We start from the raw sequence: 20216 nt of genomic DNA, 5'->3' as shown, positions 1-20216 counted from the left end.
GATGTTGGATAACCATTTGTCTGAAGTGGTATAGGGTTTCCTGCCCAAGCAGGGGGTTTTTATTTTTTATTTTATTATTCACACTTATAGACCGCCCCCTCTCCCGGAGAGGACTCGGGGCGGTGTACAGTCACTAAAATACATTATAAAATACATACATAAACAATTAAATTAATACTGGTGAAGGAGGTTATGAGACTGTAATCGAATAATAAATATAATACGTTAAAAGCCTATAAAACCCTTAAAACCCAATTAAATAAATCCCGGGAGGTAAAACTAAGACAGTGCCAGGCCAGCTGATTGAAATAGGTGAGTCTTTAACTTTTGCCGGAAGGAGCGGAGGTCGGTGGTGGTTCGAATGTCTGGGGGGAGGTCATTCCAGAGGGTTGGGCCCATCACAGAGAAGGATCTACTCCTAGGTGTCGCCCGCTGGCATTGCCTAGCAGACGGCACCAGGAGGAGCCCCTCCCTGTGTGAGCGGATAGGTCGCAGGGACGTGTGTGGTAGGATGCGATCCTGGGGTTGGACTAGAAGACCTCCAAGGTCCCTTCCAACCCTGTTATTCTATTTTTTAAAAAAATAGAACACTGTTATAAGCCAATGTGAATGATTGCCTGTAGGTTCTGTCTGTCTGTCTGTCTGTCTGTCTGTCTGTCTGTCTGTCTGTCTTTTCTTTCTTTCTTTCTTTCTTTCTTTCTTTCTTTCTTTTCTTTTCTTTTCTTTTCTTTCTCTTTCTTTTTTCCTGTCTGCAAGTTTTAGCAGCAGGAGCTTATCTTAAAATTCCCAATATAATGTTTGATTCTTGGTATCTCAGATGATGAGTACGGCGTTCTTTTGTCTTAAATGGAATGAAGTCAAAGGCATTTTTATGCAGACTCAAAAAGCCATGCTATCAAAGATTTATTTATTTCTCCTTTTAAAGAATGATTCAGGAGGGGAGTTATCAACATTCTTGGAAATGTCTTTTGCTTTTCTACATTACATAAGTTTCTGCACCGAAAAGAAAGGAGAAAGAACCCTCCTGGATTTCATTCTGAACAGCGGTGTGAGTTATTGATCTTATGCAGTGTACCTGATTAATATTTCTCTTCAGTTGGTTGTAGAAATGTATCCTGGCAAAAGAGTGGAAAAGCTACAAGGTTGGCTAATGACAAAACTGTCTGTAACACAGTACTCTAAGCAAGCAGACTTGAAAATGTGTTCCTGTAGTGAATCAAGGGAACATTACATACATTTGACTCCAGTCATTCTTTAAAAGAAGAACACTTTTTTTCTGTTTGAGCTTCTAGCATTGTAACCAAAGCTCAAATTTGGCAAGTCCCCCCCCTTTTTTTTCTCCTCTGGGGAGCAGAAAGTAAAACTGCTAGATCCCTATATAAATATGCTTAGTGCTTGTTATGAAAAATATTTATGTTAAATCAATTTCAAATTTCTGTTGTGTCCTTTTATTCTGTGAGTTTGCATATTGAAGAATGTTAATAGAATAGATAGATATAATTCTTCATTGGCCAATTGTGATTGGACACACAAGGAATTTGCCTTTGGCTCATATGCTTTCAGTGTACATAAAAGAAAAGATACATTCATTACGAATCATAAGGTACAGCACTTCATGATAGTCATAGGGTACAAATAAGCAATCAAATCATACTAGGAATCAAGCAATATAAATCGTAAGGATACCAGCAACAAAGTTACAGTCATAAGTGATAGAAGATGGGTGATAAGACCAATGAGAAGATTAATAGTAATAGTAATGCAGACTTTGTGAATAGTTTGACAGTTTTGAGGGAATTATCTGTTTAGTAGAGTGATGGCATTTGGGAAAAAACTGTTCTTGTGTATCGTTGTTCTGCTGTGCATCATTTTGAGGGTAGGAGTTGAAATAATTTATGTCCAGGATGCGAGGTGTCTGTAAATATTTTTACAGTCCTCTTTTTGACTTGTGCAGTATACAGGTCCTCAATGGAAGGCAGGTTGGTAGCAATTGTTTTTTTTTTTCCTGCAGTTCTAATTATCCTCTGAAGTCTATGTCTGTCTTGCTGGGTTGCAGAACCAAACCAGTTACATGTTCTTGCTTCTGAAACTGAACAAGAGTTATCGGTTTGGTAGAAATAGGGCTCTCTGAGAAATAAATGGTCTAACTAACCCCCAAAAAGCATCATAGATCAACCTAGAGTTTTCACATGAGTCACAAATGTCCAGGCTCATATTATCATATATCAGACATATTAGTAAAAGATTGCTATAGCATTCTAGAGAAAACAGTAATTCTGGGAAAAATGGAATAAAGAGAAGAAGCAGAGAACCGACAGCAAAATGGTCTCAAGTACAATATGGATGAGTCACTGTTGGAGTTTGAATGATCAGATTGAAAGCAGATCATTCTAGGGAAAATCTATGCCATTGCTAAGCATTAATACTGAGTTAATAAATTTGACATCATCAAGATGCAATGTTATTGCTTTGGGTTAGTTTGGTAGTGCTAATTTTTTTCCTATTTGTTTATATTAAATTGATTGATATGGTCATCAGTCTGAAAACCATGACACTGTTCGTGTAGCATGATACCACAAAGTACAAATCAAACACTATAAAAACAACAACCAGAACAAAATGTACTCCATATGGAAATTATGGGAACTAGCCACTAACCTATCTGTACTCAACTAACTTCATAACCTCCATGTCTGAGAATGCACTTATGCTGCTGTAAGTCATTCCAGAAAAAGCAACATCTGCTTTAAGACATTGCATACAGATGTTCCATTATGCATTATAAAGATATTGCACAGTTAAAATAGCTAATCAAAATTGTACAGGGGAAGATAATATATGCTGCCACTATACAAATGACTGCATGGAAAACATTATTTTCAAAGATCTCTAGTGGAATAATAATAATAATAATAATAATAATAATAATAATAATAATAATAATAATAATAATAATAATATATTTATTTCTTAGCCGCACCCTCTCCCGAAGGACTCGGGGCGGCGTACAATGAAACATACGAAATAAATATGTGAACAAAACAAACATATAACAAAGACATACACTGAAACATACACAAGGAGGAGGTCGGCTGATAAAAAACAATTAAAATACAGTATTTAAAACCCCCTAGAAATTAAATATAATTAAAATACCCAGTTAAAAACCTGTCAGGAGCGATATGGTTAGATCAAAGTTGAGCCAGGCCAGCTGCTTGGAATAGGTGGGTCTTAAGCTTAATACGGAAGGAGCGGAGGTCAGAGGTATTCCTAATATCCGGAGGGAGGTCATTCCACAGGGCTGGGCCCGCTACAGAGAAGGCTCTACTCCTAGGCGCCGCCCCATGACATTGTCTAGCGGACGGCACCTGGAGGAGCCCCTCTCTGTGCGAGCGAATTGGTCGCAGGGATGTATGGGGCAGAATACGATCCCGCAAGTAACTAGGTCCTAAGCCATGGAGCGCTTTAAAGATAGTTATCAAAACCTTGAAACGCACCCGATAGACCACAGGAAGCCAGTGCAGCTCGCGCAGGAACGGTGTCACATGGGAGTACCTAGTACTCCCCATAATTACCCGCGCGGCTGCGTTCTGGACCAACTGTAGCCTCCGGGTGCATTTCAAGGGAAGCCCCATGTAGAGAGCGTTACAGTAGTCCAAGCGAGACGTCACCAGCGCATGAGTGACTGTGCGCAAGGCGTCCTGGTCCAGTAGGGGGCGCAATTGGCGCACCAGGCGAACCTGGTGGAACGCCCCCCTTGCCACGGCTGTCACATGGTCATCCATGGACAGCCGGGCATCCAGGAGGACGCCCAAATTGCGCGCCCGCTCCACGGGGGCAAGATGAATGCCCCCAATGGCCAATGATGGAATTAATTGGCTGAACCGGGGGGCTGGTACCCACAGCCACTCCGTCTTGGAAGGGTTGAGCTTGAGTCGGTTGTCATCCATCCAGATCCGTACGGCTTCCACACACCGGGACATCACTTCGATGGCCTCGTTGGGGTGGTTCGGGGTGGAAAAGTACAGCTGAGTATCATCAGCTTACAGATGGTATCCCACCTCGAAACCACGGATGATCTCACCCAGCGGCTTCATATATGTGTTGAACAGGAGTGGCGAGAGGACCGACCCCTGTGGTACCCCGCAAGTAAGGGGGCGTAGGGTCGACCTCTCTTCTCCTGTCAACACACGCTGCGTCCGGTCAGAAAGGTAGGAGCCGAACCACCGCAAGACGGTGCCCCGGACCCCCAACCCCTCCAGCCGGCGCAGCAGGATACCATGGTCGATGGTATCAAAAGCCGCCGAGAGGTCTAATAGGACCAGGATAGAGGAACAACCTCTATCTCTGGCCCTCCAGAGATCATCCACCAACGTGACCAAGGCCGTCTCCGTGCTGTGACCGGGGCGGAAGCCGGACTGGCGCGGGTCTAGATAATCATTTTCCTCCAGATGTCGTGGGAACTGGTGGGCCACCACACTCTCTACAACCTTCGCCAAAAAGGGAAGGTTGGAGACAGGACGATAATTGGCCAGCTCCAAAGGGTCCAGGGAAGGCTTCTTGAGCAAGGGTCTCACCACCGCCTCTTTCAAGGCGGCCGGGAGAGACCCCTCGCTCAACGAAGCATTCACTAGGCCCAGGAGCCAGTCTCGTGTAACCTCCCAGGATGCCAGTACAAGCCAGGAGGGACACGGGTCCAATAAACATGTGGTGGGTCGCAGTCGTCCACGCAATCTGTCCAAATCCTCGATGGCAACCAAGTCAAACTCCTCCCAGATCGGAACCTCAAGACTCGCCGTGGGCGTCTCCACTGGATCACTGACAGGAAGTAGATTGGTTTTATTAAATTTCCATTTTGTTAAGCTTACCTGGTGAACCTGGAGATTTTAAAAAAATAATTCTGAGGTAATACCAGCTGTTCTCTTACAATTTTATTTTTCTATGTAAATTCAACATGTAATATTATTTATATCATCTCATCTTTTGAGAGATTCCCTGGAACATATTGGAAGAAGAAAGAAGGGACCAATTTATATGGACCTGAAATTAGATTGAATGTACCAAAAGAACAGAGGTGTTTAATAGTACGCATAGCTAGTGCTATTTATTTTTACTCAATAACAATGTTTTATAATACACTCCAGAATGAGATTTATGAAACAATCTCATCAGAGAGCAAACACGTTCCCTAAATTTGATTTGCGACTTTTTAATAATCTAAATAGCATGCATTGTAACATGGCTGCACAGATGTATAACTCAAATCATGCAGATGCTATTTTTATTGGAAATATCCAATTGCATCATTATATAACCAAGCTAGGATATTGGAATATATTCTTAGTTAATACATTACTTGGGTCTATATTCCATGGCATTTGTGAATGTATTTTGTAAATAGATGCCTAGGGCATGTTTAATTATTCATAAAATTGATGATTTAATTAATGTTCTATAAAGGAATTTGAATATGTCATTCTCCACTTTATCTCACAGCTTTCTAATGAAGTTACAAAACAGTGTAACAGATATAATTTTGTAGTTAGAAAAAATGTTTATAATAAAAGGACAGCTACACATATACTGTAATTTTCTGATCTTCCTGTGCTGAGAATCTCTCTGAATTTTAAATACAATACTAAAAAGAATATGCATGTTGTAATTAGACTACCACCTGCAAAATAGTTATATTACTACTAATCACAACCTTACATTCATTTTTTTTTACTTCTATACAATTTAATGTACACTGAGAAAAGGATGGAAGTATTAGCAGGCAAAATAAAGCAAAAAGTAATGCCATATATTATGGTGATGACAAATAGAGAACTGGGATTATGTCAGCAAATGTCAACAAGACTGCTACCCAAATGGGATCCTAAAATATTACGGTGATTCTGCTTATATTATAAACCACTCTTAAAATATCCTATACAAAATGAGTCCCCCACCACCCAAGGGAAAAAGGGTGAATATTAGCTTAATATTTTGAATTAATTTTTAATTGTTTTGACACTACTCAGAGACAGAATGGCAGAACGAATTATCCACAATTAATTAATTTATTTACCTAAGACTAATTTAAATGTTATCGATTAAGAAATTTAAATATTCAAAGTTAATTATTTAGTATTTTGCCATTGGCTTATTTAGTATACATCTTTTGTATTTGTGTGATTGTTGGCAAGAATAACAGAATAATATTTCTGTATGCATGTAAAATTTGTCTCCAGATGGTTTATTTTTTTTCCTTCCTTCCTTCCTTCCTTCTCTTCTTCCCCTCCCTCTGTCCCCCCCTCTCTGTCTCTCTCTCTCATTGTTTTTGGAGAATTATGAATTGTTGCTTTAGAATATACAGGTTTAGTTATTCTGGGTTGGTCCACCAGTTCACTACAAAAAAAAAAATCTTCTGGAATGGAAAATGGAAGCTCCAGATGTCTTGGGACTTTTTTTTAGCATAGATTTATATGATTAGAAAAAAAAATGGAGAGTTTTGGATTTTCACAAAATATTGCATTTCTGGGATAGAACATTCTGCCCATTAATAGAGGGACAGAATAATATCAACACAAGGTCACTTGACTACCTCCCATTTCCCCCCCTCCCTCTGAAGTTACCATCTAGTTACCATCTAGACATTATTTACCATCTATTTACCACCTATTACTTACCATCTTCCTCTGAAGTTACCATCCAGACATTACTTACTATTATTTACCATCTAGACTTTAAGACTCTGGTCCTTCATTGAGACCCTAGCCCTGCCGGCTATGACCTATCAACTTTGTTTTATCAGTACCTTACCCTATTGGGACTTTTAATAACGTATTCGAGGTTAGACTTGCTCCGCCTGCGGGAGGCCCCTCTCTCGCAGGCTTGGCCCTTGGCTCTTTCAAGGGCCCGCCTCGAGGACGGGTTCGTGGACCCCGAGAGGTGCAGGAACCGGAAGCTAAGGGGATTTTTAGTAAAATGTTTTTTATCTTTTTTAGGGGGTCCCAGTGTGGGGGGGAGGGTTAATCAGACCGGGAGGAGGGCCAGAGCCGGACAGACAGGTGAGTCCAGGAAGGACGGGGATGCGGTGGAGGGGGGGAATATAAAGGTCACTAAAGCAGAGGGTTGTCCTATTACAACGGTCGCGGGGAGGAGGGGATGCGAGGACAGGATAAGATCCCAAGGTCGGTTGGGAGACCGCGGCTGTTGGTTACGCCCGGTCGCTTGCACCAACCCCTGCAGTCTAGGTGGACAGGTCCTACAGAGCCAGGGCCTGCGGCTGATGCTTTGCAACGCAAGGTCTGTCACCAACAAGGCCCCCCTCATTAATGAGTTGATCTCAGAGGGGGAGCTAGACCTTGCAGGGATAACGGAGACCTGGTTGGGCCACGAGGGTGGTTTACCCCTCGTGGAAATGTGCCCACCGGGTTTCCGGGCATTCCATCAGCCTCGGGCCCTGGGTAAGGGTGGAGGGGTGGCGGTGGTTATGCGGGAATGTTTAGAGCCGAGGGAATTCACTGTCCCTCAGATACCCGGGTGTGAGTCCCTTGGTGTGAACTGGGGCCCAGGGAGGCAGTGGGGCTTGCTGATTGTATACTTGGCTCCTCGCTATGCATCAGCAGCCCTGCCCGAGCTCCTCGAGCTAATCTCAGCGACGGCAGTTGAGACTCCCAGACTTTTGGTCATGGGGGACTTCAACTTGCCGTCAACGGGAGCGGCTTCCGAGGTGGCTCGGGAGTTCATGGCTTCCATGACGGCCATGGACCTGACCCAATTAGTACAGGGCCCCACTCACGAAGGGGGCCACACACTGGACCTCATTTTTGTATCTGAACAGTGGACGAGTGATCTGGGAATAGGGGATTTAGTCATCACGCCCCTGTCATGGTCAGACCACTCATCCCTCCGGCTGGACTTCCCTGGCGCTATCCCCCACCGCGAGGAGGCGGAACCAGACTCTATAAACTGGTACCGCCCCAGGCACCTGATGGAATCTGATAGATTCCAGACAGAGCTTGGGCCAATTGCTGTAGCCTTGTCCCGCTCCCGCTCCGAGGACCTGGTGACCGCCTGGAATAGAGCGACGACTGGGGCCTTGGACCGGGTTGCGCCTTTGCGACCTCTCCTGCGGCATCGACCCACCCGGGCTCCTTGGTTTACTGAGGAGCTTAGGGTGATGAAGCGTCACAGGAGACGTCTAGAGAGCAGGTGGAGGTCCTCACGCTCCGAATCTGACCGAACACAGGTAAGAGCCTATTTGCGGACTTACCTTGTGGCAATAAGAGCGGCCAAACGTAGACATTGTGCTGCTCTTATTGCGTCCGCGGATAACCGCCCTGCCGCCCTGTTTAGGGTGACCCGCTCCCTTTTATCGCAGGGGGCGCGGGAGACACCCTTACAGGGTAGAGCAGAGGAGTTTGGAGAATATCTTCAGGACAAAATCGATCAGATCCGGAGCGGGTGGGCCTCCGTCAGTGGACCAGACGAGCTGCCAACAGCGAGTCTTGAGAGACCATTCTGGGAGGAGTTTGACTCTGTTGCCCCCGAGGATTTGGACAGGTTGCGTGGACGGCTGCGACCTACCACATGTTTAACGGACCCGTGCCCCTCCTGGCTGGTACTGGCAGCCTGGGAGGTGACACGAGGCTGGCTCCTGGGCCTGGTGAACGCCTCATTGGGTGAGGGATACTTACCTACCGCCTTGAAAGAGGCGGTGGTGAGACCCTTGCTCAAGAGACCTTCGCTCGACCCAATGGAGCTAGCTAATTATCGTCCAGTCTCCAACCTCCCCTTCGTGGCGAAGGTTGTTGAGAAGGTGGTGGCGCAGCAATTTCCACGACACCTAGACGAATCCGACTATCTAGACCCACGCCAGTCTGGCTTCCGACCCGGGCACAGCACTGAGACAGCCTTGGTCGCGTTGGTTGATGATCTCTGGAGGGCCAGAGATAGGGGTTGTTCCTCTATCCTGGTCCTATTAGATCTCTCGGCGGCTTTTGATACCATCGACCATGGTATCCTATTGCGCCGGTTGGAGGGGATGGGAGTCGGAGGCACCGTTTTGCGGTGGTTCGGCTCCTACCTCTCCGACCGGAAGCAATGTGTGTTGACAGGGGGGCAGAGGTCGTCCCTGAGGCCACTCACTTGTGGGGTGCCACAGGGGTCGGTCCTCTCGCCTCTCCTGTTCAATGCATATGTGAAGCCGCTGGGCGAGATCATCCGTGGTTTTGGGGTTGAGTACCACCTTTACGCTGATGATACTCAGCTGTATATTTCAACCCCAAACCACCCCAACGAGGCTGTCGAAGTGATGTCCCGGTGTTTGGAAGCCGTCGGGGTCTGGATGGGGGACAACAGACTCAAACTCAACCCCTCCAAGACTGAGTGGCTGTGGGTACCGGCGCCTCGGTTCAGCCAGCTGACCCCATCGCTGGCCATAGGGGGCGAACAGCTGTCCCCTGTGGAGCGGGCGCGCAATTTGGGCGTCCTCCTCGATGCCCGGCTGTCAATGGAGGACCATGTGGCAGCTGTGGCAAGGGGGGCGTTCCACCAGGTTCGCCTGGTGCGCCAATTGCGCCCCCTACTGGACCGGAGTGCCCTGCGCACGGTCACTCATGCGCTGGTGACGTCTCGCCTGGACTACTGCAATGCCCTCTACATGGGGCTTCCCTTGGGACGCATCCGGAGACTGCAGTTAGTTCAGAACGCAGCCGCGCAGGTTATTATGGGAAGTACTCGTTACTCCCACGTAACACCTCTCCTGCGCGAGCTGCACTGGCTACCTGTGGCCTTTCGGGTGCGTTTCAAGGTATTGATTACCATCTTTAAAGCGCTCCATGGCATAGGACCTAGGTATCTGCAGGATCGCATCCTACCACACACGTCCCTGCGACCTATCCGCTCACACAGAGAGGGGCTCCTCCTGGTGCCGTCTGCTAGGCAATGCCAGCGGGCGACACCTAGGAGTAGATCCTTCTCTGTGATGGGCCCAACCCTCTGGAATGACCTCCCCCCAGACATTCGAACTACCACCGACCTCCGTTCCTTCCGGCAAAAGTTAAAGACTCACCTATTTCAATCAGCTGGCCTGGCACTTTCTTAGTTTACCTCCCGGGGATTTATTCATTTTAATTGGGTTTGGGGTTTTAATAAGCTTTTAATGTACTATATTTATTATTCTATATACAGTCTTGCAACCTCCTCCACCTACGTATTTAATTATTTAACTGTTTTATGTATGTATTTTATAACGCATTTTAGGGACTGTACACCGCCCCGAGTCCCTTTCGGGAGAAGGGGCGGTCTATAAATACGAATAATAAATAAAAATAAATAAATAAATAAAAGGTCAGGTTTTGAAGCTGAATTTGAATTGCACATAGAAAAAATATGTTTTAGATCGGTTCTGCTACAGAGTACAATAAATCCTAGGCAAACTGGATGATAGAAGCTCTCTGAAGTACATTTGGCAACTTCGTGTACTTTTCTATTTAATGATTTCTATGATATCATTCTGTTGCTTCATCAAAGACTGTGGTTTGATTAGTACTTTTAGTTCTATGTCATGATGGTTTAATATCAACCATTGGTCTGGCTTTTTGATGGAGGCAGAATGATTAATAATTTGTGTAAGAAGGGGCTGTTTGTGATGCTGTACTGAATTTTGTTTTTACTCCAATCATTATGCAGTGATGCATTCCATTACCCTATTCTGAATAAACCAAGCCTTTTGGTCTAAGTCTAAATTATTTGCTTAAATTTCAGTTTATGGTAGACGACATTTTTTTTTCCAAATTAGAGAAATGACTACATTTACAGATTCCTGGCTTGCATCTGGGATTAACTACATTTATCAGTATTGGTTGTCAGAAATATATCTGCTGCATATAATGTGGGTTGCAGATATAAAAATAGCACAAGATGAAAACATTCAGGTGGACATGGATATGATTCATAACTGCAGATTCTCATTATTTTATAACGATGAAGCATTGAGGGCTGTTTAAACTGATTTTTGTAGCAAATTAAGGAAGAATAAAACAATATGATCCTTTGAGACGTATCTATCTACTTTCTCTTTGAAATACAGCTCCATAAGACATATTGTAAAAATTGCAGTTCCGTGATGGACCTGAAAAATTATCTCTCTCTCTATTTTTTTCATATTTCACAGGAAAGTAGATTTCTATTTTCCCCCCTCTTTCTTTCCTTGATGTAGTGAAAGTTATTCTGAAATGAATACAATCTTCAATCTGCTTTAGAGTTTCATTTTGGGAATCTTTCTGAGTTTCTGCACTTTTATGCATAAAAGTTCTTTAAATCAATCCATCAATAGTTTCCAAGTTGTATTTTAATCACTTTTTTTTCTATTAAATTTTAACCTGAGTGTCTATGAATGTCATAATTATCAATCAAACAAGAAATAATTGACATGAATATAGAGGGGTTCAGATGGTTTTATAATACTATTCAGAATTATCATAAAGTTCATGCATTTTTCTATTGTTTAATTTTAGATTATAAAGATTGTAAATATTGAAGATTATCCACTTAATTGCTTTTATTATCATGATCTGTCTTTGGACACTTTAGAGAAGTAATTCAGTCTAGTGTTAAGTTGTAGACCTAACTTAAGCATGAAGGTCGTTGGGTGACTTGGGGCCATTCATTTCATTCATCCCATGAAAGAAAACAAGAGCAAAACACCTATGAAAAATTTTGTCAAGAAAATTGGCAGGAAAGGCATTAAAAAAACACCTCCAAAGGTCTACATTCACCATAATCTCTCCAATGTCTCATATTACTAATACAAACCACCACATTAGGATCTGTATTTACTACAAATAGACCTCCAGTTATGACCACTCATTCAGCAACCACTTAATTTTACAATGGTACAGAACAAGGGAACTTCTGACAAGTATGAAACATTGCAGCCATCACAGCATCCCCACAGTCACATGATTACATTCTGGGCATGCCCTAATTCACAATCACAACATTGCAGTGAAGTACAATAACACGACTGCAACCTTTGCAATTGTCCCTGCAGGATTCTCACAAGCAAGGTCAATGGGGAAGCCGTTGGAGAAGGTTGCATGTTGTTCCTGTAAGTCACTCATGTTGCCTCAATGCCTGCCTGCACTCCTCCCCACCCCCACCCCCGATGTTCCTCAGCTGAGATTGTCACCTCTTGCCACTTAATGACCTTCATGCCCTGGGATTATAATGGAAAGCAAGACTAGCAAGTTTGCTATTGCTAAGCAATACAATACAATCACATCACTTAGCAGCAGCAAAACTAGCCCCAATTGTTATTATAACCCGAGGACTAGCTGTAATTCATGTGACTTATAAAAAGAAAAAAGAAACAGATTCTTCAGCTTTGGTTACAGACTTTTGACAAACAGCTTCTACTTGCTGCCTTTTAACTTGGATTGTTTATCAATGTTAAATGCCTGTACCTTGCTACTTCGGTTAAACATCTTTATGGGGGGGGGAGAGAAAGAGAGGGGGAAACAGGGGGAGAAAAGAGAGGGGGGAGAGAGAGAAAGAGAGAGGGGGAGAGAGAAAGGAGAAAGGGGAGGGGCGGAGACACAGAGGAGAGAGAGAGGGGGGAGACAGGGGAAAAAAGAGAAAAAGAGAGGGAGGAGAGAGAGGAGAGAAGGGAGAGAGACAGAGGAGAAGGGAGAGAGAGAGAAGAGAAAGGGGAGAGAGAGAAAGAGTCTACTAAACAATTCCTTCAGGAGCTATTGTGTAAATAAGTCCTTTAAGGACTATTTTGTTTATCTTTTTTGCTTGTTTGTTTAGGCTGGCATCTAAAATCATTCCGTTTCTTTCCTTTCATACACACATTCCTTAAAGTTTCAGTGAATAGTATTGTTTTCCTTTTCTCTGTAAGCTAAATAAGGCAGATGCCCATGTGTTCTTACTAGTAGCAAGCTCAAATCATTGTCTGTGTTAGGCTTGTGAGCCACATGTCAATCAAAGCCATATAGTAGTTGTAAAAGTATTGGATTTCCTCCATTGTTAGATATTAGCATATATCGTGATAAGTCTTCCCTCAGGTCCGCTCCTACAGCGGGGAACAGGTATTCATCTGATTGGTCAATGGGCGTGCCTCATCCCTATAAAAGGGGAACCCTCCGACCACAGGTTAAGCTGGATCACTACTACTACTAATAAAATGAGCTGTTGAGTTACTTCGTGTCCGCAGTCTGTCTCTCGTTGCCCAGATCCAACATTGGCGACGAGGGTGGGATTGAGAGACAGATAGGACGAAGAACGCTACTTCAAGAATCTCCGGATTTGATCCAGCCCAGGAATTCGGCAGAAATTCCGGCAGCCATCTCAGATCACCGCAGCGCGGCAAATTCAAACTGAGAAAATGGCGATGCATGCTCCCCCCGCTCCTTTCGACCCAGCAACCGACGAATGGGAAGCCTTCATGATTCGCTTCGAGTGTTTCCTCGAAGCAAATGAGTACACGGGGATCACCGATGCAAGAAAGAAAAATATCTTCCTCGGCTACTGCGGAAAGGAAGTCTTCAATACGGCCAGAGACCTCACCGCGCCTACTCCAATACAAGCAGTACCATGGGCGACGCTGAAACAAGCCTTGGAAACACATTACGCGCCAAAACCGTCCCGCCATGTCAGCCGCAAAGAGTTCAACATGAGGACTCAAAAGGCGGGAGAATCCATTAACCAATTTGTTGCAGCTCTACGAAGAATAGCAGCCCACTGTGAATACAGGGATTTGGAAGAGCATATCTTAGAGCAATTCATCTGTGGGGTAAGAGACATTTCGTTGCAAAAGAAACTGTTAGCCAACCCGAATCTAACCCTACAGTCAGCATTGAACAAAGCAAGAGCGTCGGAATCAGCGGAGAAATCAGCAGTGACCATACAACGAAGGGTCAACGAAACCCAGCCAGCACCGAGACAAACCAGAGTCCACTACGAAGACGCAAGCCCCGACTACGTGGATCCCGAGTTCGAGGACAGTCACCTAATGCAGAGCAGTCACTGGAGGCCTGGGGGAAAACCCGGATCCCGTTTGCCGCCCTGCGCAAGCTGCGGAGGGAATCACCCCAGGTCTACTTGCAGGTTCAGGAACGTTGTTTGTTCGCACTGCAACAAACTTGGGCACATCGCACGAGTGTGCCGGAGCGGAGTCCCTGCCTCACGGCAGCCACCAATGTACCGCCAACAGAAGCCCAACCCAGGGGCTTGGCGAAATCAAAAAGGGCGCCCAGAGAGAAATCCACAAGTGTTTACCCAGAGAGAAACCCCCCAAAGAGCTGAACGAGCGTATTCCCAGAGAGATTACTCACAAGAAAGTGAGCGAGCGTATCCCCAGAGAGAATTCACACAGAGAGCCGAAAGAGCGTTCTACCAAGACGCTCAACGAGAGTATTCTCAGGATATAGACGATGAGATAGAGTTGACCCAGAGAGAGGAGTTGCGAACGTATCTCACCACGATACATCAGGTCCGCCCTAAGCGGCCCAAAAGGCTGAAAGTCACAGTCCTCTTGGAGGGCTCACCCTGCGAGCTGGAGGTTGACACAGGATCAACCCTGACGATCATTTCATGGGCATCCATGAAACAGGCCATTCCCAGCCTCAGAAAGAGCCAACTGCGCGCTCCTGACGTCCTGCTACGAGACTACCAGGGGAACCAAGTCCCCATCGTGGGCCAAGGCACATTCCACATCCAGTTTAAGGACATCGAAGCCCAGCTGCCCGTGACCATCTCCAGCGCGCCATTACAGAACCTCCTGGGGCTTGATTGGTTTGAAGCCCTGGGATTAGAAGTCACCGGAATCAACGCCGTGAGAAACAGCAGCGCTGAAAAGATCTTTAAGGAGTTCGAGGATGTGTTCAGCTCCGGTCTTGGTAAGTATGTGGGCAAACCAATATCATTTAATTTAGACCCCAATGTGGCGCCAATCCGACTTAAACCGAGACGAGTGCCTTTTGCACTCCGCCCAAAAATAGATAAGGAGATAGATAAGTTAGTGGAACAAGGAATCCTTGAGCCGGTAGATCACGCGCGCTGGGAAACACCTATCGTAACCCCAGTCAAACCAGACGGATCAGTCCGCATCTGCGCGGACTATAAATGCACAATTAATGTCGCGCTACAACAGAGCGCATATCCTGTGCCCGTAGTACAGCACTTATTGCACTCGTTGGGGCCGGGAAAGGTTTTTGCTAAGTTAGATATGGCACAAGCTTACCAGCAACTGCCAGTAGATAGCGCCACAGCGGAGGCCCAGACTATAGTGACGCACAGAGGAGCGTTTAAATGCAACCGGCTACAATTCGGCGTAAGTATTGCTCCAGGATTGTTCCAGAGCGTCATGGAACGACTGTTGCAAGGGATACCGGGAGTCGTCCCATATTTTGACGATATCTTGGTGTCCGCTGCAAACGAGGAGCAACTAAACAAAAGAGTCAGATCTGTTTTGGCCAGAATCAGAGAGAAGGGCCTCCGCCTTAAAAAAGAAAAATGCCAAATTAACGTGCCTAGCGTAGAATTCCTGGGTTATAGAATTGATGGTCAGGGAATTCACCCCACTGAAAAGAAAATCAAGGCGATCCAGGACGCCCCCACACCACGAAATCAAACCGAGTTGCAGGCCTTCCTCGGACTACTTAATTTCTACAGCGTTTTTCTGAGACAGAAGGCGACCGTTGCTGAGCCACTACACCGTCTACTCCAGAGGAACGCACCATGGAGATGGGGACGAGCCGAAGCTGCAGCATTCGCCGGGGTAAAGCGCCTGCTCACCACTGACTCACTACTTGTGCAATACAGTCAGACCCTCCCGCTGGTATTGACCTGCGACGCATCGCCGTTCGGGGTTGGAGCAGTCCTCAGCCACAGGATGCCCGACGGGAAAGAAGCACCCATTGCTTTCTACTCCAGAACTCTTTCATCGGCCGAAAGGAACTACAGCCAAATGGACAGAGAAGCATTGGCTGCCGTTGCAGGTGTGAAACGTTTCCATGAATACCTCTACGGCCGCGATTTTGAACTCATTACTGATCACAAACCGCTGTTAGGACTTTTGGCGGGAAATCGCCCCACTCCGGTCTCCCTTTCTCCACGTATGACCAGATGGACTGTTTTCCTGGCTGCGTACTCTTACAAGTTAATTCATCGACCGGGCTCCACTCTAGGGCACGCAGATGCGCTCAGCCGTTGCCCATTACCAAACATTTTGCCAGACCCCACTCCAGAAGTACCGGTATTGCTCATTGACTGCTTGGATTCGGGACCGGTTTCTTCTTACGATGTTGCAAGGTTCTCCTCGAAGGACAATTTAATAAAACAAGTGCAAACTTGGGTATGGAGGGGGTGGCCAAAGGGAAATGTGGGCCCGGAATTCAAAATGTTTTGGTCTAAACGGGACGAACTCTCCGTGTTACAGGGATGTTTGTTGTGGGGCGATCGAGTTGTTATTCCTTTTGCTCTACGAAAAAAGGTATTGAATGCTTTACATATGGGTCATCCGGGGATCGTAAGAATGAAAGCGTTAGCGAGAAGTTATGTGTGGTGGCCCAATATGGACAAAGAAATAGAGGAATGGGTGGCCACTTGCGATCCATGCCAGGAGTCGAGACCAGCACCCCCGGAAGCGCCCGCCACAGAATGGGAGAAACCCAAGGCACCCTGGTCACGCATTCATATTGATTTTGCAGGGCCATTCCAGGGTCAAACCTTCCTCATAGTTGTAGATGCTTATTCTAAATGGTTGGATGTAGTCCTAATGACATCAACCACGGCAGAGGCAGTTATAAAGGTTCTTAGGCGACTTTTCGCCACCCATGGTCTACCAGATCTGTTAGTATCGGACAACGGGCCCCAATTCACGGCCATGCAGTTCGAAACATTTTTAGCAGGGTTGGGAATCAGACACGCCCTCATCGCGCCATTCCATCCAGCGTCCAATGGTCAGGCAGAAAGAATGGTGCGGTTCGCGAAAGAGGCCCTCGCCAGGATGGGCCCGGGGGATTGGCAAACACGCATTGACCATTACCTCCTCATTCAACACATTACCCCGAGCGCAACGACGGGTAGAAGCCCCGCTGAACTACTAATGGGTCGCCGCCTACGGTCTCACCTGGACAGGCTCCACCCGAATTATTCTACCTCGGCTCCCCCAGATTCTACAAGTAAGGTCAGATCTTTTAGAGAAGGAGACACTGTTTATGCTCAAAATTACACAGGGGGGACATTGTGGATACCGGCGAGGGTCATTGGCATCATGGGCCCTCGATCGTACTTGTTAGAGCTTGAAGATGGGCGGAATTGGAGAAGGCACATCGATCAGCTTCGAGGTCGCCTAGCACACTCCAACTTAAGGGATGAGGGCGAAAGTTTCCTGTCCACAGAAAGACAACCGCAGGGAAATTTCATCCCAGGAAACGACGACACCGGCGAGCTAAGCGGGGGACAGGACATCACGCACGCAGCTGAGCAACCCCCCGTCATCACAGCCGCGGAGCAAACCCCCATCATCGCAGCCCAACAAGATACCAGGGAAAAGAGCATCGAAAACGCAAGACCTCCAGAAACAGAAAAAGCACCCGATCCTGCAACCACTTCAAACCAACAGGAAACCAGTCCTGCAAGTACTTCAACGCAACCTGAACTCCGACGTTCCTCCCGAGCAAGACAAACACCCACCTACCTAAAGGACTATGTCACCTACCGCAACGTCCCATCTAGGAGGGGAGGGGTGTTAGATATTAGCATATATCGTGATAAGTCTTCCCTCAGGTCCGCTCCTACAGCGGGGAACAGGTATTCATCTGATTGGTCAATGGGCGTGCCTCATCCCTATAAAAGGGGAACCCTCCGACCACAGGTTAAGCTGGATCACTACTACTACTAATAAAATGAGCTGTTGAGTTACTTCGTGTCCGCAGTCTGTCTCTCGTTGCCCAGATCCAACATCCATAGTGAAGAAATGTTTAAGGTAGTTTCCCCCCCCCCCCCAGAATGGAACAATTGTGAATCTGTTAATGTTTCTCAGACAGCGCAAGTTAAACCTTACTAAAATGATTCTCAGCTTCTGGGGAATGCAGGGAGACATTCACAGCATTTGAATGGCAACGATATAGAAATAGTATCATGTTACTTTCCCCCACCACACATTCCCACTGTAGTGTATAGCACAGAGGCTTTCTGAAGGTCTCCCATTACTAACCATGTCTGATCCTGGTTACTTTTTAGCATCAAACAGAGTTTGCTGCCACAATATTTTAAATAAAACTTAAAAGTGATACAACACTTTGAAAGCCTTCTCTTGTGTGCCTTTCTAATATGAGGCATTGTAACTCCCCTTGTATCCAGCAAATGTTGCTGTCTACCATTTGGATCTGGGTTATTGAGTGATATAATCCAAGATTTTGAGGCACCACTATGATAAGAAGGCCAGCACTGCTGCCTCATATATAGACTAAATGAATTTTCCATCACTTTTATCCAAGGCAAAACAGAAATGATAACATTTTAGCACCTTTTCCAAAGCTTGAATCAATTTGATTGATCCATTCACTAAATTTTTCATAAGCATTAAATGTTCAGCATGTTAGAAGAATATTCAGTCTTCTGTGAACCAAACTCTCGGTGCCTTGATTATTTATGCACAAAGTCTATTCCACTTTTTTCATCTTCTAACCTTTGAACCCCCTAAATGGATGAAGTGGTCTCCTTTTTTCTACTTCTGTACCTTCTAAGGGCTTTCCCCAAGCTTATCCTTTTTAAATAAAGGAGAGCTAATTTTAGTTCCATTATTTGCAATAGATCCTTGAAAGCTGGTAGGCTTAGCTCTTTTCAAAGTAATTAATAGACATAAAGGACAATAAAACTGGGGAAAAAACTCTTTTTAGAAATGTTTATTTGAATTCATATAAAACTATACCTCCTGACCCTGACTTCACCTCCAGGAGCTTCAATATCATCCTAATTCCATGATTCCCAGCTAAAAAAATATAAATTTGTGCTGCCTCTTAAATAACATTTCCAGCTATTGGCTGTTTCAACACAACCAATGCTAATGATTTGTAAATTCTCTTGTGAGCTGTCTCAGTTACTGCTTATTGGTTGCCAAAGTGAGACTGGTAAAGAAGTGCTGATTACAGATTAACAGAGTTCGAAGGGACCTTTTAGGTCATCTAGTCCAACCCCCTGATCAACCAGGAGACCCTACACTATTTCTGACAAATGACAATCCAATCTCTTCTTGGAAGCCTCCAGTGAGGAAGCTCCCAAAACTTCCAAAGGCAATCTGTTCCATTGGTTGATTATTCTCACTGTCAGAAAATTTATCCTTATTTCTAGGTTGAATCACTCCTTGATCAGTTTCCATCCATTATTCCTTGTCTGGCCTTCAGGTGTCTTGGCAAATAGCTTGAGCCCCTCCTCTCTGAGGCAGCACCGCAAATATTGGAACACTGCTATCATTTCTCCCCTGGTCCTTCTCTTCACTAGACTAGCCATGCTCTGTTCCTGTAACCGTTCATCATATGTTTTAGTCTCCAGTCCCCTAATCATCCTGGTTGCTCTTTGCACTCTTTCTAGAGTCTCAACATTTTTTATAGTGTGGTGACAAAAACTTGATGCAGTATTCTAGGTGTGGCCTTACTAAGGCTTTATAGAGTGGTATTAGTACCCCACTTGATCTTGATTGTATCCCTCTGTTAAGGCATATTAGGATTGCAAGGATATCTCATGTGGGTTGCTAATTTGGAGATACATCAGATTTCATTTATATTGTTATGCTCATTGGACCCAATGCAGTAACTAGATTTGATTACAAATACAAATTCATCATGGGGCTTCTAATAATTTCATGTGATGAGTTATCTGAAAATCCAGCATGGATTGAACTAAAATATTTATTTCAGTAGTAATTTATATATATAATTGTAATGATGATACAGTGGTGGGTTTCAAAATTTTTTAGAACCTCTTCTGTAGGTGTGGGAGTGGATTGCTGGCCATGTGACTGGGTGGGAGTGGCTTGCCAGCCATGTGACTGGGTGGGCGTGGCCAACTTGTAAAATGTGGTGAAACCCACTTAACAACACTCTTGCTTAGCAACCAAAACGTTGGCTCAGAAATTCTGGCATTTGAAGCACGCAAGTCTTAAAGCTGTCAAGTTACAAGACCCTTGCACCCCTAACCCTTTAGAAAAAAAACCAGGA

General features: G+C 45.2%; 1 protein-coding gene across 1 annotated transcript in view; it reads left to right on the top strand.

Annotated features, from left to right (window-relative positions):
- Positions 1–20216, top strand: part of CSMD3 (CUB and Sushi multiple domains 3) — a gene marked incomplete at its 5' end in the record, with an annotated part of 706489 nt that overhangs the window by 401090 nt on the left and 285183 nt on the right. Inside the window, one exon of the mRNA XM_081953230.1 lies at positions 19037–19130. Within this exon, the coding sequence (XP_081809356.1) occupies positions 19037–19130 (94 nt within the window). The remainder of the gene's footprint in view (positions 1–19036; positions 19131–20216) is intronic.

Source organism: Natrix helvetica, assembly GCF_964273705.1.
Source record: "Natrix helvetica genome assembly, chromosome: 4".
Taxonomy (NCBI): domain Eukaryota; kingdom Metazoa; phylum Chordata; class Lepidosauria; order Squamata; family Natricidae; genus Natrix; species Natrix helvetica.
The sequence above is the reverse complement of the archived record's forward strand: the minus strand, read 5'-3'. Positions and strand labels throughout refer to the sequence as shown.